The following is a 17,940-nucleotide window of genomic DNA, read 5'->3' as shown; positions in this document are numbered from 1 at the left end:
TAGAGCGAGCACAAGCGCGAGCAACAGGAAGCTGACTTTCTTTGACTTAACGGCCACAGGTGTCGCTGTTAACAAGCATTTCTGATTCTTACAAACATACAGTAGAGTCCCTTTTAAAGGAGAGAGGTACTCCACATGACCCCCCTCTACTACCTATAAAATAAAATAGGTGGTATGACCTTCCATTTCATACTTTTCGGATCTGTCAAACTAAATTAAAAATACTAGGTTAAGGCTTTGAGTTTAATTTATTCATGTCATATATTTTTGGGACATTTTTGCATTTTTTTTGCAAGTGTTGAAAGTGTTGAGAGACAGGAAACATGGAGAGAGAGGGAGAGAGGGGTTTGACATGTAACAAAGGTCCCCAACTGGAATTGAACCGTGGACGTTGCCGTAATGAGGTATGCACCTTAACCAATCGGTATCTCAGCTACAACATTGTAGACAGTGAGGAGAAAAACTATTTGTATTGTTAATTAACATTTTTTTTAAAAGGTACTTCATTGTCATACTGATGTGTTTTGGCCATCCTTCTGTTGTCTGGATAACAGTTGTGCATATTAGTAAAGATCTGCACAGTAATGATAATGTAAGCAGTTTAAAAAATGAATGCTAATGTAATTGTAATTATGCTTTATTTGAAATATGTTTGTATTTTATTAATGTGCTCATAAATGTGTTTGCATTTCTTGTAAGCTTATGCATGAAATAAAATAGCTTTAGCTACACACTGTGTGCATGGTACTGTATGTTGCTCAATGTGATTTTGGATTAAGGTTGAGCTACTTTAACAGGATTAGAATGTTCCACTAGCAGGACGGACACCTTTAAATAGATCAACCTGACGCTGCTGGTGCTCCAGAGCTGCAGAAGAATTTTACATTTGACATCTGAGAGCAAATATTTCAACCACAGGGCTGCTTCTCCTCCAGATCTGCAGGTGAGTGTGTGCAGAATTGTGCTGAATTGAAACTTTCCATTGCCAAGATGTCGATATTTGATTGGTTTGTTTGGTCATACTGATATCAATGCATTCTTAACATTTTATGATTTTCACATGGATCTTAGCTTGTGGTATTTATTTGTATTAATGTAAATCTTCAGTTCAGGTGTAAACATGTCCAGCAGTGATGAATGAGCAGGTTTTCTGTGACACTAGAAATATAATTTGGTTTTGGGTTTCTTCTAGTATTATGTTAGAAGGTTCCTTTTGAAAAGCAGCCACTTTGATTTATTTTTTATTGATATGTTAGATGTCATCATGTCTATTGTTACACTTGGCAGTATGGTGAAGTAGATCGGATTTAATGCTTTGTTTGCAAATATCCTTATGATCTTTCTGGTCTGTGCTATATTAAATACTTCTTTGTCTTTATTGTTTTACAGAGATGGCTGATGTTTTCAAAAGCCTGAACCTCCTTGAGACCCTCAAAGAGTCCATGGAGCACAATAAGTTATCAGATGTCAAGGATGCAGTGGAAGATCTCCTGATCAGCAGGATCAATTTAGCGGTGATAGGGGACCGTGGGGATGAAAAAGCCACCTTCATAAACTCCCTCCGTGGCCTCAGTTCTGGGGACGATGGAGCCGCTCCGTCTCCGTCCCCCGTTGCCCCGGAGGAAGTGGCGGGCTACCCAGACCCTAAACACCCCGACTTTCGCATGTGGGATCTGCCACCTGTCCCGTCCACCTCTCCATTTGAACCCGAGGGATACATGGATAGAGTTAAGTTTTCCCGCTACAATGCCGTCTTCATGACATTCACACAGGCGCCCCAACCAAACAGTGTGGTGGTGTTCCTTGAGGCCCGGTCACTGCAGCGACAAACCGTGTACTTCATTCTCTTGGCTTCAGCAAAAGGCACAGAAAAAAGCCTGGAAGAAAAGAGGAAAGCCAGTTTGGAGGTGCTGACATCACAGGGCGTGGCGCTGCCTAAAGTCTACCTGGTGAGACCCTCCACCCTGGAGAAGTTTGACTTCCCTGGCCTACTGGAGGACATGGGAAGAGACCTTCCAGAGATCCGAGCCCACGCCCTTCTCTTGGCTCTCCCGACGCTTACCTCCACCCTGGTCACTCAGAAAAAGGAGGCATTCAAAGCACTAGTATGGGCCGCCGCATCGCTATCTGGTGGGGTGTCGGCTATTCCTGTTCCCCTCGTGGCCTCCATGGTGGACTCAAGTGTAGCAGTGCGGATTCTAACCAAAGCACAATTATCTCTGTGCCTGGACAATGAATCGGTCGAGCGACTGGCCCGACAGCGAGGCATGGAACCCGCAAGACTTAAAGGGCTGCGGACTTGCGTACTGTCAGTGGAGGTCACTAAAGGTGAAGTGAAAAAGCGTCTGGCGGCGGCAGAAAAGGACTTGGCCACAGTTTCGTCAAAGCTGGTGGAGATGGCGATGCCCAGACACGCCCGTTCGGCCAGCCGCTCCTTCGCCGCCATGCTACAAGCCTTAAACTGCGCCATTGACGAAATGGCGGCTGATGCTGAGAAGATAGTGGCTGCTGCTCTTGGGGAGGAAAAGTGAAGTCAAATGTTTTTTTCTCTGTGTAATGTTTCCTGTTAATGTGTGGTTTACCTTTACTTTTATGTTTTGGGATATAATTAAACACTTTATTTACACAAAACTTCAGAAACCTTTGATACATTTTCACTCTTTTTGATGAGCCTGGAATTATTAAAAAGGTAAATACTGCATAAGTTCTGCACATATATGCTGTAAGCTGCTCAGTGCCTGTTAAAAAAGACTTAGTACTTCCTGAACAGTGGCTTTCACTACTAACAAAAGGATTAAATAGCGGAAGTGAGAGAGCGTTGCATGCATACTGTAGCGAACAAGTTGAAAGGAAAAAATACTTTATCAGCTTCATCAGTATAACTATAAATGATTGTGTTCTCCGGCTTGCATGATTGGCCATGCAAATTTTTGCAAGATTTTAAGTCAACTGTGAAAACTTCCTTTTTTTAAATCTGCGGCTACTCTTACTTTAGGAGGGATGGTGTGTGCGGCAGACTGCTGTAAGTGGATTCTTTAAGGTAAGAACAAACTTATTTTTGTATCTTTCAGTCTAAAATATTTCCTCTATTTTTAACTGCCTAATTTAACTGAAAAGTCACGTCAGTCTGTAAAGGTTTATCTCGATCATCAAGGTGGTACAATGTCTGTCTAGAGAAAGTTTTGATTTGAACTGAAATTTGAGGGGACCAAATCTGTAAAATAAATGTACTGAACTGTTTGCACTCTAAATATACTGTGTGGTGTATCATGGGTCTTCTTTGAATGCACGGCTGGTGAAGCAGACAAACGTGATTTTAAACAAACTGTCATATTTTGGGTATTAAAGGAAAGAGAAACTGAACCTGTAACCTGAAGTATCAAAATGTAATGTTTGGGCTCTGCTGTATCAAGACACAATAACTATACCCCCGCGACAACGTAGTCGGGGGTATATAGTGCTCCGTGTGTCCGTCCTTCCGTCCGTCTGTCCGTCCGTCCTTCCGTCCGTCCTTGTTTCCGGAGCAGAACTCGGAAACTATTTAACTTAGGAACCTCAAATTCGGTATGATGGTTGACAGTGTGGTCTAGTTGTGCCTTTTGGGGTTTTTAGGGTGCCCTACATTTTTTGATAATAACAAGCTAGATTGTGCTCAATAGACTAATTCCATTAGTTCGAAAAATGGCAAGACTTTTGGCCCGACTTTAGTAGGGTTCAAGCAGTGACGGGGGTATGTGAGCCATGCTCACTTTGCCTTGTTAAAACTGCCCTGCAACAAAACATTTAACCTCAATATTTTATTTTTCTCATCTTTTTTTAATTAAAACATAATGTCAAATTCTGCTGGTTGAGTAAGAAAAGATAACTTATATTTTTGCAATGCTGGAGAATTCCATACAATCTTGAAATGAGGAACAAAATGCAGACCAGTCAAACAACTGTCAGAAAAAGAATAAAAAAGAGGAAGAAGAACCATCTTGAGAAGTAGCTGATTTGCATTGTATAAATGACTAAAAACCTACCCGGTAACAAGGCTAGTTTACAGTTAAAAAAGGAAGAAAAAAAAGCAGCTCACTGTTGTTCATAATGTATATATTAATGTACAGACCTGTTTTTGTGTTTCAGATATCAATCTTTAGTGCCACATGAAAATGATTGCTCAGACAGTCCTGTGGTTGTTATTTCTGGCTCTAATAAAAAGTAGGAATTTTATTACTCCACTATAATAACAATGCTATGATAATAATAATTAACATTTGCATTAGTCACGTACGTTACCTGACTTTTCCACTTTGTTTCACCACCACAGATTTGTCTTGTGCCGACAAACCAATCTTCTTCACACTAGAAGACGGTCCCCTGACTGCTCCAGAAGGGTCCTGCATTGAAATCAAATGCAGAGTCACTCATCCTATTAATGATCCTAGTGCATACTGGTTTTGGATAAAGAATGCAATTTGGATAGAAAAGAAATGGTCTGGCACTGTCATTCACAGCACAGATAGCAAAAAATGTCCTGTCAGTTCAGACTTTGCAAACAGAGTGACATATATCGGCTCTCCATCTTTAAGTTGGAACATCCCTCAACCCTCACCAAAGCCACTGTGTAGTATTTTAATCTGCGACCTGAAAAAAACAGATAGTGGAAACTATTCTTTCAGATTTGAAGGAGTGCCCGCATGGAAAACTGAACCACCAATGATGCTCAATGTTACAGGTAAGTACAACGATCAGAACACTGAAAGATATTTTCAGAAAATACATAAATAAAATGAGTTATGCAAACATTGAGATGAGCTGGTCTAGAGGCAGAAATGATTAGATTGATTGAATTAAGATTAAATAATATGATGAAGAAAAACATTTTAAGAATATTTTTTCATATTTTTTAAAGTTGTGAAAATAAGTTTGTCGATAAAAAGTCATACTTTTACAGGAATAAAGTTTTGATTTTAAGATAGAATGTCGTACACACATAAAAATTATTTGACAAGAACCCTGTCAAATTTTGAGTAAATATTTTGAGAATTGTAAAGTAAGTTGTAATAGTATGTGAAAACAATTACATTATGACAAAACTCTTTTTTGAGAAAGTCATGATTTTATATGTATTTATACATTTATATTTTTAAATATCAGCAAAAAGAATCCGAATGGGGATAGTCCTCCCTCCCTCTTCTGTGTCACTGGGCTTCTGATATCATATTGATGGCTAGACAAATGATCTTATATCAGTTCAGAGATTTTGAAATGACTCAACATCTGATCTAATTTAGATTTATTTTGTGGGTAAGAGGATGAAAATATTTAAGATTAGGGATGTCAATAATTAACCGTTAACCGATATTAAGCATTTTTACCGATTAACGCTATCGGTTAAAACGGTTAAAAGAAATGTTAATAATTAACTGAAAAGCTGAGCGGCTCAGAGGAGCGCCTCGTCTCTTTACAGAGAAAAGCTGGTTCACCTTAACATCCCACATTAAGAGGCGGAGCCGGAGTTGCAGGATACAGGAAGTCAGCTCCGAGCTCTGGCTCGCTTGAGCGGAGCGGAGGAGTTGTACTTTCGTAGCATTTATTCACTGATAAATAAACTGCACACACTGCTACACCTTCGTTCACAGCTAGAACGCCACCAACAACCTCACACTCACCGCCAACACACACACGGTCTGTTGGTCATTTGCTAAAGTTATGCAGACTACATGTGCGGCGGAGCACGAAGCCTCCGGCAACGCTAGAGCTGCTAACGTAGCACAAATACACACACTGTTTGTTGGCCACTTGTTAAAGCTATGCCGGGCAGACACACAGCTGACAACCTGCTAAACTAAACTAAATGTGCGGTGGAGACTTTTACTGGGAAAGTGGCTGCATGTCTGTGACGCTCACGCAGCATCGTAGCTGCTAAGTTAACGCTCCCGGACAGTGAGCTGCGGACTTCCATCAATGAATATCTGTTGTGCTCCTGCAGCTGGTACATCACTGCATGCGAGGCACAAATCTTGTCGGTTAACGGTTAAGAACATTTTTCAAAATTAGTATATGGTCAGTATATATGAGTATATATAATGAGTATAACGGATCTTCTCCATCCCCGATATTGACACCAAAGCTGACAGGTTGCTCTACCTAGTGTTGCCCAATTTGATTAACACCAAATATTCCAATCGGTGCGTTCAATCCTAAAAGTAGCCCAATATTTTAAGATCTCTATCTTATAAATATATGGAAACTATCTCATGATTATGAGATTTTATCTCAAAATTATTATCTTTATTTTCAGTCACTAGAAAATAATAATAAATTATCATCTAATGTGCCTCCTGCTTTAATTGGAACTCTGAATCTTTGGTTCCACAAGTTTGAACTCAGCCAATAACATCAATTATGACTCCAGAGCAGTTTTACTAACGCTTTCAGTAATTCAGTCAGTATCCACCTTAGTAACTAGTACTATATGTAACTATAGGTACAAAATGTTTAAGGCAGAATAAATATTAATGCATTTTTCTATTAAAATGTTTTATTTGTACTGTATTGATCATAACACTGTCTATTCTGTATATGCATTACATGTCTGCTGATATTGTCTTACTTTCATATTTTCAGATAATCCATGCCCAATCACTTTTGAGAAACCACCTGTCGTAAACGAATCTGCCACCATAACACTCAAATGCTCCACTTCAACTTCATGTCGTTCAAACCTACAAATTCAAGAGTCGACACAAATGTCCTCATCACAGCCCTCAGAGCTTCAACAAATACGGGGAGAACCGAAAAGCACCACGCGCAAATTTACAATCACCTGGCAGGATGACGGAAAGGAGTTTTCATGCCAAACAGAAAATAACGAAGACAAATATTTGGTTCGGAATATCACAATGAAAGTTGAATGTAAGTTCATAACGTTTATTTATGTCATGTCTACTATCACAGTGGTCATATTTACTACTGATGTAAACAAACAGTCTGTGATCCAAATGCAAACTAAGGGTTGATCCTGCACCCACAATTAAAACACACGTTTGGGACCCTCTCAAATTGATTGACAGGAGCTAATACTGGGAAACATACATTCCTACATGTGGAACTGTGATCAGTTGAGAAGTGCACATTATAACTTTTTTGGTTAAGAACTAATACTATATACCTCTAAGAGCACTTTAGAAAGCACTTTACTGGGCCTACAATCGAATACAGTTTGGCTCTATTCTTCTACATATTTGATTTCTGTAAACAATCCTCCGACTGTAGGCTTTACTGTGTGTTGACTGATTTCTTCTGACTTTTGACTCCGGACACAGATAGTCCCAAAGAGGTGTTGGCTGAAATAAGCCCTGGAAACGTCGTGGAAGGACAATCTGTGACTTTCACTTGCTCTGCCAAAGGACGTCTTGACCCCATATTTACCTGGTTTAAAAACAATCAAGAGGAAGTAAGGAGAACAGAGGCAGTATGGGAGATCACATCAATTGAGGAGTCACAGAGTGGAGAATACCATTGTGAAGCTCGAAATGAACGTGGGACAATTAAATCAAAACCAGTCTCTATTAATGTTACATGTGAGTACTTCAACTCCTGTAATACTGCTGTAATTTTTCGACATTTTGCTATGGTATTTATCCAAACAAAATATTGTAAAATCGTAAATCATCTGAATCAGCCTAAAGAAATAATGAAATCTTCTGTTTCAGATGCGCCTGAAGTTGAGGTGATTGGGTCGTCTGCTTCCGTGGTTAAACAAGGAGATAAAATGACTTTGACATGTAATGTGAAGAGAAGCAACCCACAACCTCACACCTACGTTTGGTTTAAAAATGGGACAGCTATTGGTCATGAGCAGACACACCAGTATGTTGTTGAAAGAATCGAGCCTGAGGACAGAGGCTCCTACGCATGTGAAGCCACTAACACTGTGGACACTGGACAATCAAAGCCACTTGAGATTCAAGTTGAATGTAAGTTTCACAGTTCCTTGTGCTGCATGTATGTTAAAAGAATTGATGGTGACAGTGAAAAGAAAATGAATCCACAGGCTGTATCACCATAGAAAGCATACTAAAAGTTATTTCTTTGTTCCAGATGGCCCGAGGAAGACAAACATTTCCAGCAGTAAAGAGGATAAAAAAGTGAAAGTTGGTTACACTCTGACATTCTATTGTACCACTGATGCCAATCCTACCCCGTCGGGATATTCCTGGTACCGATACAACACCAATAAACAGATTGACTCCTCACAGTGGAAGTCCAAGACAACTCCTGAAAATGAACTACGTTTGGAGAGGGTACAAAGAGCAGATGAAGCATGTTACACGTGCAACGCAACCAACAGCATCGGTACAGGGGAGGATAGTGAGCCGGTGTGCATACAAGTACTCTGTAAGTAGCTTTGACATCCTGTTTGAGTATTAGGAAGTCGGCATTTACACCTGATTGACACAAAAAATCATCACTTTTATCATCAATTTTAATTTTTTTTATTTTCTTTGTCTTCTTTCAGAGGTAAATAGTTCAACGTCTTGGGAAAATAGCTTATTTGCATTCAGTTAACCTACATGAGAAGAATCAACTCTCATATTTGTATGGTTAATGTGAAAACTAAAACTCAAAAATTACATGTTGTACAGTATATCATTTGTTTAATCCATACCAGGGATGCACCGATACTTTTTTCAGACCGAGTACAAGTACTTACATTTGGGTACTCGCCGATACCGAGTACCAGTACGAGTACTTCTTTGTGCCTAAAACCCTCGTTAACAGCCAGCTGGAGGGTGTGAGCGATACACGGCAGGCTGGGGAGTCCCGCATACGAGGGTGTGGACTGTCCTTAGTGCGCCCCAACCGCGTCGTGCCCCCAGGGCACTAATCCTTACAATTCACCACCGGCCCGTCTCGCCCGCATCGTCGGGGAGGTGGAGCGTGAGCGCGTGCGATAAGACCCGAAAGATGTAAAGTAAATCGGCGTTGGCTCAGCGCTCACACATTGGCGCTTGAGCGCTATGTGTGAACTGTTTAAAGATGCGAGCATCGCGGACTCATTCCTGATATCTAGCAAGCTATATATCTGGATCTGTCGGGGAGCTACAGCCAACGAGAGCACAAGACACGGGTTGAGGGGAAACCTGGCGGAGGGGTCGCCTGTACCTGTGTGTGCCATGTGTTGCATTTGAAACACGGACCGAAGGTGTTGTTGCCCCTACGGTGTTGGATGTTTGAATTATAAAACATGACACATAGCAAAGTGACTGATCTACATACTGTAGGAGAAATAGTAAAGATGTGTGGAAACAGGCTATATGATTATGACAAAGCTAGTTTCGAGACCTCATCTTGAATTTCTCCTGGTGAAAGGTCTTGTAGTGTGTGATCCCCCTGTTGTCAGTCATGTAATGTGAAAACCACGACTTTAAGACTCCGATTACAAGACAGCAAGTTGTATAGTGAACAATACAGCGATCTGACTTTGAAAGTCGTGTAGTGTGAACTTGGCTTTTTATATTCAACAGACAGACGTGAGTGACATCGATCTTTTCATCTAACTCTCTGTCAGAGAGCGAATAAGCATATTTTCTAAAATGTCAACCTCTTCAGTGTTTAAGCTTTCAGGACATAAGTTGACCTCCTGTTCATGGACTGCTGCTATAATATCATGTTAAAAAAATCCTCCTGTAAATCACACAGCTGCTTCCTCTCTACAGATGCTCCAACCGAACCCACACTGACCATGGCTACTGAGGTCAGGGAAGATGAAACCACCACCATCAGATGCACTGTTGAAAGCTTCCCACCGTCAACTCTCACCTTGAGAAGGACTTCCGAATCAAATTCTCAGTCTTCAGAATGGCATTTCACTGAACCCTATAATTATTCTCCCCCCAACACTCTCGTACACACATTTAATGTCACTTCAACCCACAAAGGCTCTTATACCTGTGACGCCACGAACAGCGAAGGTTCAAAGACGAGCACAGAAAGGAAGTTGGTGGTGATATGTGAGTAATTCAGTGGTGCATTGTCTTTTTGCTAATCAAACAAATCATCAAAACTTTCCATGAAGTTGTCATTTAATATCAGTAAGAGAAGAAAAGCAGCTACAAAGTAGATCTTTATCATCTATTCTTTCCATGTGGTTCTGAATGAGTCATAATGTACACATAAAAACGGTCCACCAGAGTCTGACATCAAAACTACGCCCATAGCAATGGCCTGTTATACATAGCAACGGTCTGCCATAAAGAAATAGCAGACCGTAGAACGATTGACCAATCAGAATTGAGTATTCAACAAAGCCGTGTAACAATGAAATGTATTGTATTGTTACAGGTGCACACGTTAATGTGTTCCCGTATTTATAAAGTCTAGAATGTACTTCTAAAGTAAACAAGGCCATTCATTATAACTGGCATAATCCGACAGTTTAGATCTGACCCTTCTCTTGTTTACTATATTTTTGGTAAATGCAGACCGTCCCAAAGGCGTGACCGTACAAGCTGAGCCTGCCCTTGTTGTGAATGAAAACCAGTCGTTGACGCTACGTTGCAGTGCCAAGTCCCACCCACTGGTGACCTCTGTCACCTGGATGAAGATGATTGATGGGAAGAGTGAAATCCTCCGGGAGAATCAGACCTACACTGTAAAGTCTGTCGGTCCTTCTGACAGCGGACTGTACAGCTGTACAGCCAGTAATGGCTTTGGAACTGGAAACTCACAGCAAGCTGAAGTTAAAGTCAAGTGTGAGTAGACTGATGACGAACTAGGAGATACAACACATTATTGCAAATATTTTAAATGTGGATTGGGCCGTCTGAGAGCAAAAACATAATATACAGGAGTCCTTAGATTAGATTCTTTATAACCCCCAAACTAAATAGCAATATGACACAGAAAATAAGACTTTTATTTAAGTATTAAAAGCACTGTACACTTAACTATCGTTAGCAAAAGGAGGATTTAAAGGCATTGAGAAAGTGGCAGTTTAAGTGGTAATTTTCTACAACAGATTGTAATGTTTAGAGAAAATATGGAAGTTGATTCAGTGATTGATGTTAAAGGTATCCTGTGGAGTTTACTTGTTAACAAAGTTATGTTTGCATTCAGTGTCTCTCAGCAAAACATACTGTGCATCCACATAGCCTCAAAAACATTCTGAATGTTGAAATCCATCGTCATTTGCAATGTAAATATTTGGAATAATTTAAATCTTGCATTGTTTAGATCCACATTGGCTGCCGATTTTCTAGCGCATCGCTAGATTTCTTGGTGCGATACCGCTACCAACTGTCAATAACCGAAGTAACCTGGAACGTGGCAGGAATGTGCATTGCAAAAGCATTCCTCCATAGTGCTAGTAGATGCCAAAATCTCCGAGGGTACCTTTAAATGTGATGTAGACAATAACTTGGTCGACAAATCACATCTCTGCCCTTAATTCCTCCAAAATAAAAATAACAACCACAACAATGTTTATGACAGGGTTCCATTTATTAAATTGTAGAGAAAAAAACAAGGTACAATGAGTATTTTTAAAGTCACTATGTAGAATTTATATGTGATTATAGCATATTTCAGTTGTTCCTGTTGTGGCATATGTTAAAGGGTGTTGGCAGTTCATTGCTTTGCCACAGGGGGATGCCAAAAGGAACATTTCAAAATCCACACATAGTAGCTTTAAATGATCTTTTCATTCGTGCTGTCGTTCCTGTATGATCTTTGAACACTGAGATATCGAGTAAATCATTTTGTCCTGCTTCCCTTTCCCCCTAAATGTCCCTGCTTAGATGCTCCAAAACACACAAAGATCACGAGAACAGCCGAGCAGCAGCAGCCTGACGGGACGAGGTCTGTGACGCTGAGCTGCAGCAGTCAAAGCTATCCCCCCGTCACAGAGTATTCATGGTACAGGAAAATGACGGAAAGGGATGAAAAAGTGTCTGAGCATCAGAAGCACACAGTGTATTCAGACCAACCGGGAGACTACTACTGCACTGCAAAAAATGAAATAAATCAAAGCTCGTCGGACCCACTCCCTCTGTTTAATAGTGAGTGGATTTCAAGGCCATGTGTCTGTACACATACAGACACATGGCATACTGTATCATACGGGAGACGTGTCGGAGGTTTTGTGAAATCAGACTTTCCAAAACATTTTTTTTTTTTTTGGAGAACATTTTGAAACTATGATACTTGTTCGCACATCTGTGTCTATAAACTGATGCTCTGTCTCTTTTAACCACAGGAGGCTTGATTAAGAAACTGCTCATCGTCCTTTTTTTTATTATCCTGCTCATCCTTATCTTAATTGTCTTGGTCTTCAGGTAAAGTATGAAAACAAATACATTTCACAGATGATTTTGCATGTGTAATTGGCATTTATAACCACTGTCATGTCCCTTAATGTTTTCAGACACAAGAGGAAGAAATCAAGTCGACAAGGAACTACGAACACACTGCCCTGTTTTGGTTTTCTGGTGATGACTCATTTGTGCAACGTTTTCTGCTTATTTACTGAACAGATATAGACAGAAATGACTGTGTGTGTGTGTGTGTGTGTGTGTGTGTGTGTGTGTGTGCGTGCGTGTGTGTAAACCAATTCAGGCTTGGTGGAATGGCGCCAGGAGGAGGAATCTGATGAACGACCGTGGTGTGGCAGAGCCTTTCAGGAGCAGAGATGACCTCTTGCCAGACCAGCCGCGCCGTCCAAATGCCCAACGATGCCAGCCTCGTCCAGACAACACGTAAGACAGCAGCCACACACACTGTCCCTACCCAGGACAAGGCACACTCTGTAGGACAGAGAGCTGGATGCTGCTGCTCATGCTGGAGTCAAAGCATCCATTTAAGAACCTTCAGACACAAACGGCACAACGAGTCTTCCCTCAGTCATTCATTTATAGCCACTCACTGACTCTGCATGTTTTTATTCTTGTCATCCGTTGTTGTTTCACAGGCCTGCATCCAACATCAACGGTGTTTACTGTACCGTGAATCTGCCCACCGGACAACACGTGAGTCAAGCAATTAGAGTTCACGACAACGTAATTAAGAGAACAATACTGTACATGAAAGCAGTTGTATATGGGAGACTTCACATCACAATTTAAAGGAACTGTTTGTAACTTCTTACACTTACACTCTTATAAATCATTGCGGGTCGGTGTCCCATGCGCGCTCGTGTGTGGCTAAGCTGTTCCAACACAAACTACACGGAAGCACCAAAACCACAAAGTTCTATCTAGTGAAGCCCGCCTTGCAAAACAGTGTTAACTCTTCCTGCTTCAGCCTCCCGACCGCGGCCAGAAGACACAGGGGAGACCGTAGCTTTAGTCTCCAGGGCCGGAGGCTCTGCTGTACTCTGCTCCTCTGCTTCCTTGCCTTCACTCACACACCGCGCTCGTTCTCACTTGCTCCACCTCTCATGTGCATGCGTGCACACTCCACACTGCAGAAGAGTCAGTTTAGCTCTGAGAATATCTAGTGAATGTACAGTGGACGTTTGTGCAGAAATAAAGGCTGCAGCTCCACCATACCAACAGAGGTTTCCCGTGTCGTTTCCTGCTGCTGAGTGAATAGACTGTGCACCGGAGCGAGTAACGTTGTCTTCTCCGACCAAAACTCCGGTGTCTCCCCTGTTCCTTCTGAACACGGTCGGGAGGCTGAAACATGAAAAGCCAACACTAGGATCAGCAGTGATTCATGGAGAGACCTTCGTCTGGTCCATTAGACGACGATCTGGTTTTAGCTGACGTGTGTCGCCTCACTGTGTTGATCGATGCTCCTTCATGTCTATGTAGAGCACAAGCCCGACGCTGACTTTTGTTGACTTAACGGCCACAGGTGTCGCTGTTAACAAGACATTTCTGATTCTTACAAACAGTCCCTTTAAGAAGAACAGGATATTATTTTTACGGGGGTAAACCAATTTTACACAAGTACTTGTCATGAGTACTACTTAGCCTTTGTAATGTCTTCTGTGGCTCTGAGAGGAGTTTTTCTCAGTTTGAAAAAAAACAAAAACTGGTGATGTCTTGGAAACTTTATATTCAAACAGAAACTGGAGTATGGTGAAAGATGTGGGTGTTTACCAGGTAGAGAAGATCTAATGAAATATTACTATCTTTGATGTGATGGGAGTTCTTTCCTGCAGGGTGTCAGCCGGGTCTTAAAAGGTATTTTATTAATTGAGACCTTTAAAAAGTATTTAAACACAATTTTCCGAGGTATTACATTTTGTTTAGCTTGTTTTCAATATGTATATTTGTCCAAATTGCATAGGTGTGTGCCCACTCCACCACTCATTAGAGCTGTCAATGGGAGACCTGTAAATCAGGAGTTCTAAAGGTTTTGCTAATTTAGGGAGCCGGCGTATGATTGAGGGCCACACAGGATAATCTCACTTCCACGTTAAACTGACAAGTTGTCCACTGAAATCACTAACATTAACTAACAGCATTAGAATAGATGACAGAACGTAATTCCTGCGACACTCGCAAGGTGCCACTGGTTTTCATGCAACCAGTAGCTTTCTACAAGTTGTCATTTATAACCTGGCAGACGCTTTTTAAGGGGGCGCAGTTTGATGCAGTAGCCAGGTAGTGTATTAAATGTAAGATATTGAAATGGGCCGCAGATGTTTGAAATATAATGCATGCATTTCATGTCACGTTCAGAGGCTGCACAAAATGATTCTGAGGGCCGCCATTGGCCTGTGGGCTGCACTTTGAGAACTAAAACTCGGGAAAAAAAGTTTGGAAATTTGTGTTTGGTCGAACTTCTCTGCCAATGCTGTCAATACCAACAGGAGAATACACTGTTAAGCATTGGCAGAGCATTTTGGCAAATTTCACTTGGGCGCTACACACATAATCAGCTGTGCTGCTCATCCCACAAATGCATGATCCTAACAAGTTGGACATCATTGTGAAGGTAAATAAACAGGCTTTCCAACGATGTAAAATACAATGACAATTAGCATTGTAACAACAAAGAAATAATCGACCAAACACAAATTTCCAAACTTTTTTTTCCCCTGAGTTTATATTATGTAATTTTTTCTGACATCTTTATAGCGTACTATACTATACTAAGACATTTTCATGACTTACTATTCTATGAGTTTTTTATGACATACTATATTAAGAAATTATTTTATGGCATACTAAACTATGACTTTTTCATAACATTTCATATGGAAGATGATTAGGGCCACATGTGAAAATGTATTATAGTTCTAAGTTTAAAGTAGGAATTCTGAGAATGACGAGGCTCCGGCCACACGCGAGCGCGCATATGCGAACGCGTATGTGTGCCGACCCGCTACATTTATACGTTTAAAAAGTTACAAACAGTCCCTTTAACACATACACAGAACATTAGTGTTCTTAAAACCACAATGTAAACGTCTGCTTTGGCTTCAGTCAGTTGTGTGGCCCTCTTTTAGACAGGCGGATGTGTCTTTCAATGATCATGCTGTTGCTTTGCCACTGTGCTGTAGCTCTGCGCTCACTGTTTTTCAGAACAGTAATCATTCAGTATTCAGTAATCAGTATTGTGGAGAGAATGAGTGACCAGACGACCTACAGCTTCCATTTTAAGGCATGACTGGACTGATTCAGTTGCTACTGTACATTCATTGATGTCTTCTGTCTGCATCTGCTCAGGGTCCGTCTGCACAAAAGCCAATCAGAAAGCAAGGTGGACACACACAGGATGATCCTCTCAACTACGCGTCTTTACACTTTGAAAATACGCAAAAGTGAGAATATGATTTTTCATATAATACCAGAACAAGAAAGGTTTTATTACATGGCAAATTTATGACGGTATTTGTTTTTCTAGGAGCAAACTGGCAAAAGCGGAAGACGATCTGTATGCTAAAGTGTACAAAAAAAACCCACCTACACAGGTCAGAAACCTATAAACCACATTCTTTTTGTACCATGTTCAGTTTATTACATTATAACATAATAATATTGTGCTTATAGTAGTTTACAGTAAAGCTACTTTTGAAGAAATCTAGAAAAGAAGTATGTCCTGTATAGTACATCTGTGTGTCCACAATACTGTATCAAAGAACTTCTTTTCTCGTTTGAATTGAATGAATTCCCGGTTACAAACAAAATGATTTAATCAACTTACAAGTCTTCACAAGCACTAAACGTGTGTTCATATGAATTTCACTGTGCATAACATCCAGATACAGTCAGAAGTTATGACACAAATGATCTGGTGACTATCTCTGTTATCCCCCTAGAATGAAGAAAGGCACGAGGACTACGAGAACGTCAGTGCAGCTAAAGCAGCCAGCTCTCCGAATCCATTGAACTATGACACAGACACCAGTGAGGACGAAGTAGAGATAAATTATTCACAGGTGAGCTTCAAGGCAAATCCTGGACATCAGAGAGCTGGTAGAGCCTCGAGTAGCTCGTCTGATGAAGGGGAGACACAGTACTCTAAGGTCAAAATCTGAGACTCTTATTCTACCTTAAGCTGAGCATACACTGTACGATTTTAGAAATGTTGTTGTGTAATTCCTACTCCTAATGTACGAGTAGATTGTGTGCGATGTGAAGCCAAAGCTCACGATTTAAGTGCTCGCACTGTACGGTCCGATCGTCAGCCTCGACCTGAGTGGAAAATAGAAAGAAAAAAAACGGCTCGTCGACCCCTGTGGGCCGTTCTGGCTCTTGACAGTTGTCAATAAAGATTTGTTTGAAAGCTCCGAGGCAGGTAAAGTTTGTTTGTTAGCAGAGGTCTGTACGGGTCACAATGCTAACAAGGCAGAAATGTAATGCTTTGATCATCTGTGCCATCCTGTCTGCCGAAACATCTAAAAAAAAAAAGGCGCCGGTGTAGATGGACTCGCAGGTGGCTAGAAAGACATGGACAGTAGAGAATTGGAGGTAAGCTAGCTACGTTTTACTATATCTATTTTACATTGTTATTTTGATATAGCTACACTCTTTACTGTCAGAAAAAGTATAACTAAGGCATTATGACGTTGGGGAATCGGCTTGTGGCTCTGTTTCAACTGTGCGAGAGCCTGTGGATGGCCGACCAAAATTTCTGACTCGTCAAATTTATCCGACTATCCAACGGCTGGTCAGGAGGAGTGAATCGGCCCTCGGTCCCCCCTGTACACTGCACGGCAAACGACACCCAATGAAGCTGAAACTACGTCCAACTCTAAAATGAGTCGTGTGGCTCAAATCGAAGGCTAAAATCGTACCGTGTATGTCCAGCTCTACAGGTTATACAGCTAATTATTAAATAAGTGTTTTATTGTTTTTTTCATTCCTAAAATACATCTTTTAGTGCTTCGCTGCTTTTTATGAGTGTGCAGTAACAAGTACCAAACAGAAGGGAGGAAAGAGACCAATGTTATCCCCTTAATCCAAACCCATGGTACCTAAAATATAAATATAACACATTCTGTTGAAACTCATTAATTGTAAAAGAAAGAATGCATGGGCAAATGTACATATTTGTTAAATTTATTGACATGACAATGACTTTTGTAAACAGCACAAGATGACATGGCTTTAATGTTTTAACGCTGTGCAACAGTTTCTTTTTTGAGGCTTGTTTCTGAAATATGTATGTTGAAACAATGTGCCATATGCACAATGCTCCATTTCATAACACGCTTTGAATTCAGCTCAACTGCCAACTTAAGTGCAGGAAGAATGGCTTTATTGTTTTTTATAAACAAGCACAAACATATTTATGTATCTTAACTGAAAACAAATAACAAAATGATCAATAAAAAGTGTGACAAACTCTGTTTAACTGCTTCTTTCACTCTGCACAAAGGTTTTAAATAATAAATTAACAGAACTACACGACACAAGTTAGCACTGAAATATTAAATATAAACAGTAGCATGATAAATGTAGCTGTGACTATGACATGTTTTAAGACCTTTTTATGGCA

General features: G+C 40.7%; 2 protein-coding genes across 3 annotated transcripts; both read left to right on the top strand.

Annotated features, from left to right (window-relative positions):
* Nucleotides 1–727: 727 nt before the first annotated feature.
* On the top strand, nucleotides 728–2,540 carry irgq2 (immunity-related GTPase family, q2). The gene is made up of 2 exons (XM_074652640.1): nucleotides 728–943; nucleotides 1,390–2,540. Exon 2 carries the CDS (start codon nucleotides 1,392–1,394, stop codon nucleotides 2,529–2,531), a length of 1,140 nt encoding a protein of 379 aa, XP_074508741.1. The 5' UTR covers nucleotides 728–943; nucleotides 1,390–1,391; the 3' UTR covers nucleotides 2,532–2,540.
* A 385-nt stretch (nucleotides 2,541–2,925) lies between these two features.
* On the top strand, nucleotides 2,926–17,787 carry LOC141778396 (B-cell receptor CD22). 2 transcript variants are annotated; one of them, XM_074652624.1, is made up of 17 exons: nucleotides 2,926–3,040; nucleotides 4,126–4,200; nucleotides 4,310–4,717; nucleotides 6,613–6,900; nucleotides 7,311–7,568; nucleotides 7,701–7,964; nucleotides 8,089–8,385; nucleotides 9,708–10,001; nucleotides 10,473–10,742; nucleotides 11,787–12,047; nucleotides 12,245–12,323; nucleotides 12,413–12,476; nucleotides 12,604–12,743; nucleotides 12,956–13,013; nucleotides 15,666–15,760; nucleotides 15,844–15,910; nucleotides 16,259–17,787. In XM_074652624.1, the coding sequence occupies exons 2-17, from the start codon at nucleotides 4,146–4,148 to the stop codon at nucleotides 16,475–16,477; spliced, it is 3,117 nt and encodes a 1,038-aa protein (XP_074508725.1). In that variant the 5' UTR covers nucleotides 2,926–3,040; nucleotides 4,126–4,145; the 3' UTR covers nucleotides 16,478–17,787. The 2 variants fall into 2 exon arrangements, with proteins under 2 accessions (XP_074508725.1, XP_074508726.1); XM_074652625.1 differs by lacking the exons at nucleotides 15,666–15,760; nucleotides 15,844–15,910.
* Nucleotides 17,788–17,940: the final 153 nt, after the last annotated feature.

The sequence above is a fragment of the Sebastes fasciatus genome, chromosome 12, assembly GCF_043250625.1.
Source record: "Sebastes fasciatus isolate fSebFas1 chromosome 12, fSebFas1.pri, whole genome shotgun sequence".
In the NCBI taxonomy this organism is placed as follows: domain Eukaryota; kingdom Metazoa; phylum Chordata; class Actinopteri; order Perciformes; family Sebastidae; genus Sebastes; species Sebastes fasciatus.
Note: the sequence above shows the minus strand (reverse complement) of the source record. Positions and strands in the feature narration are given on the sequence as shown.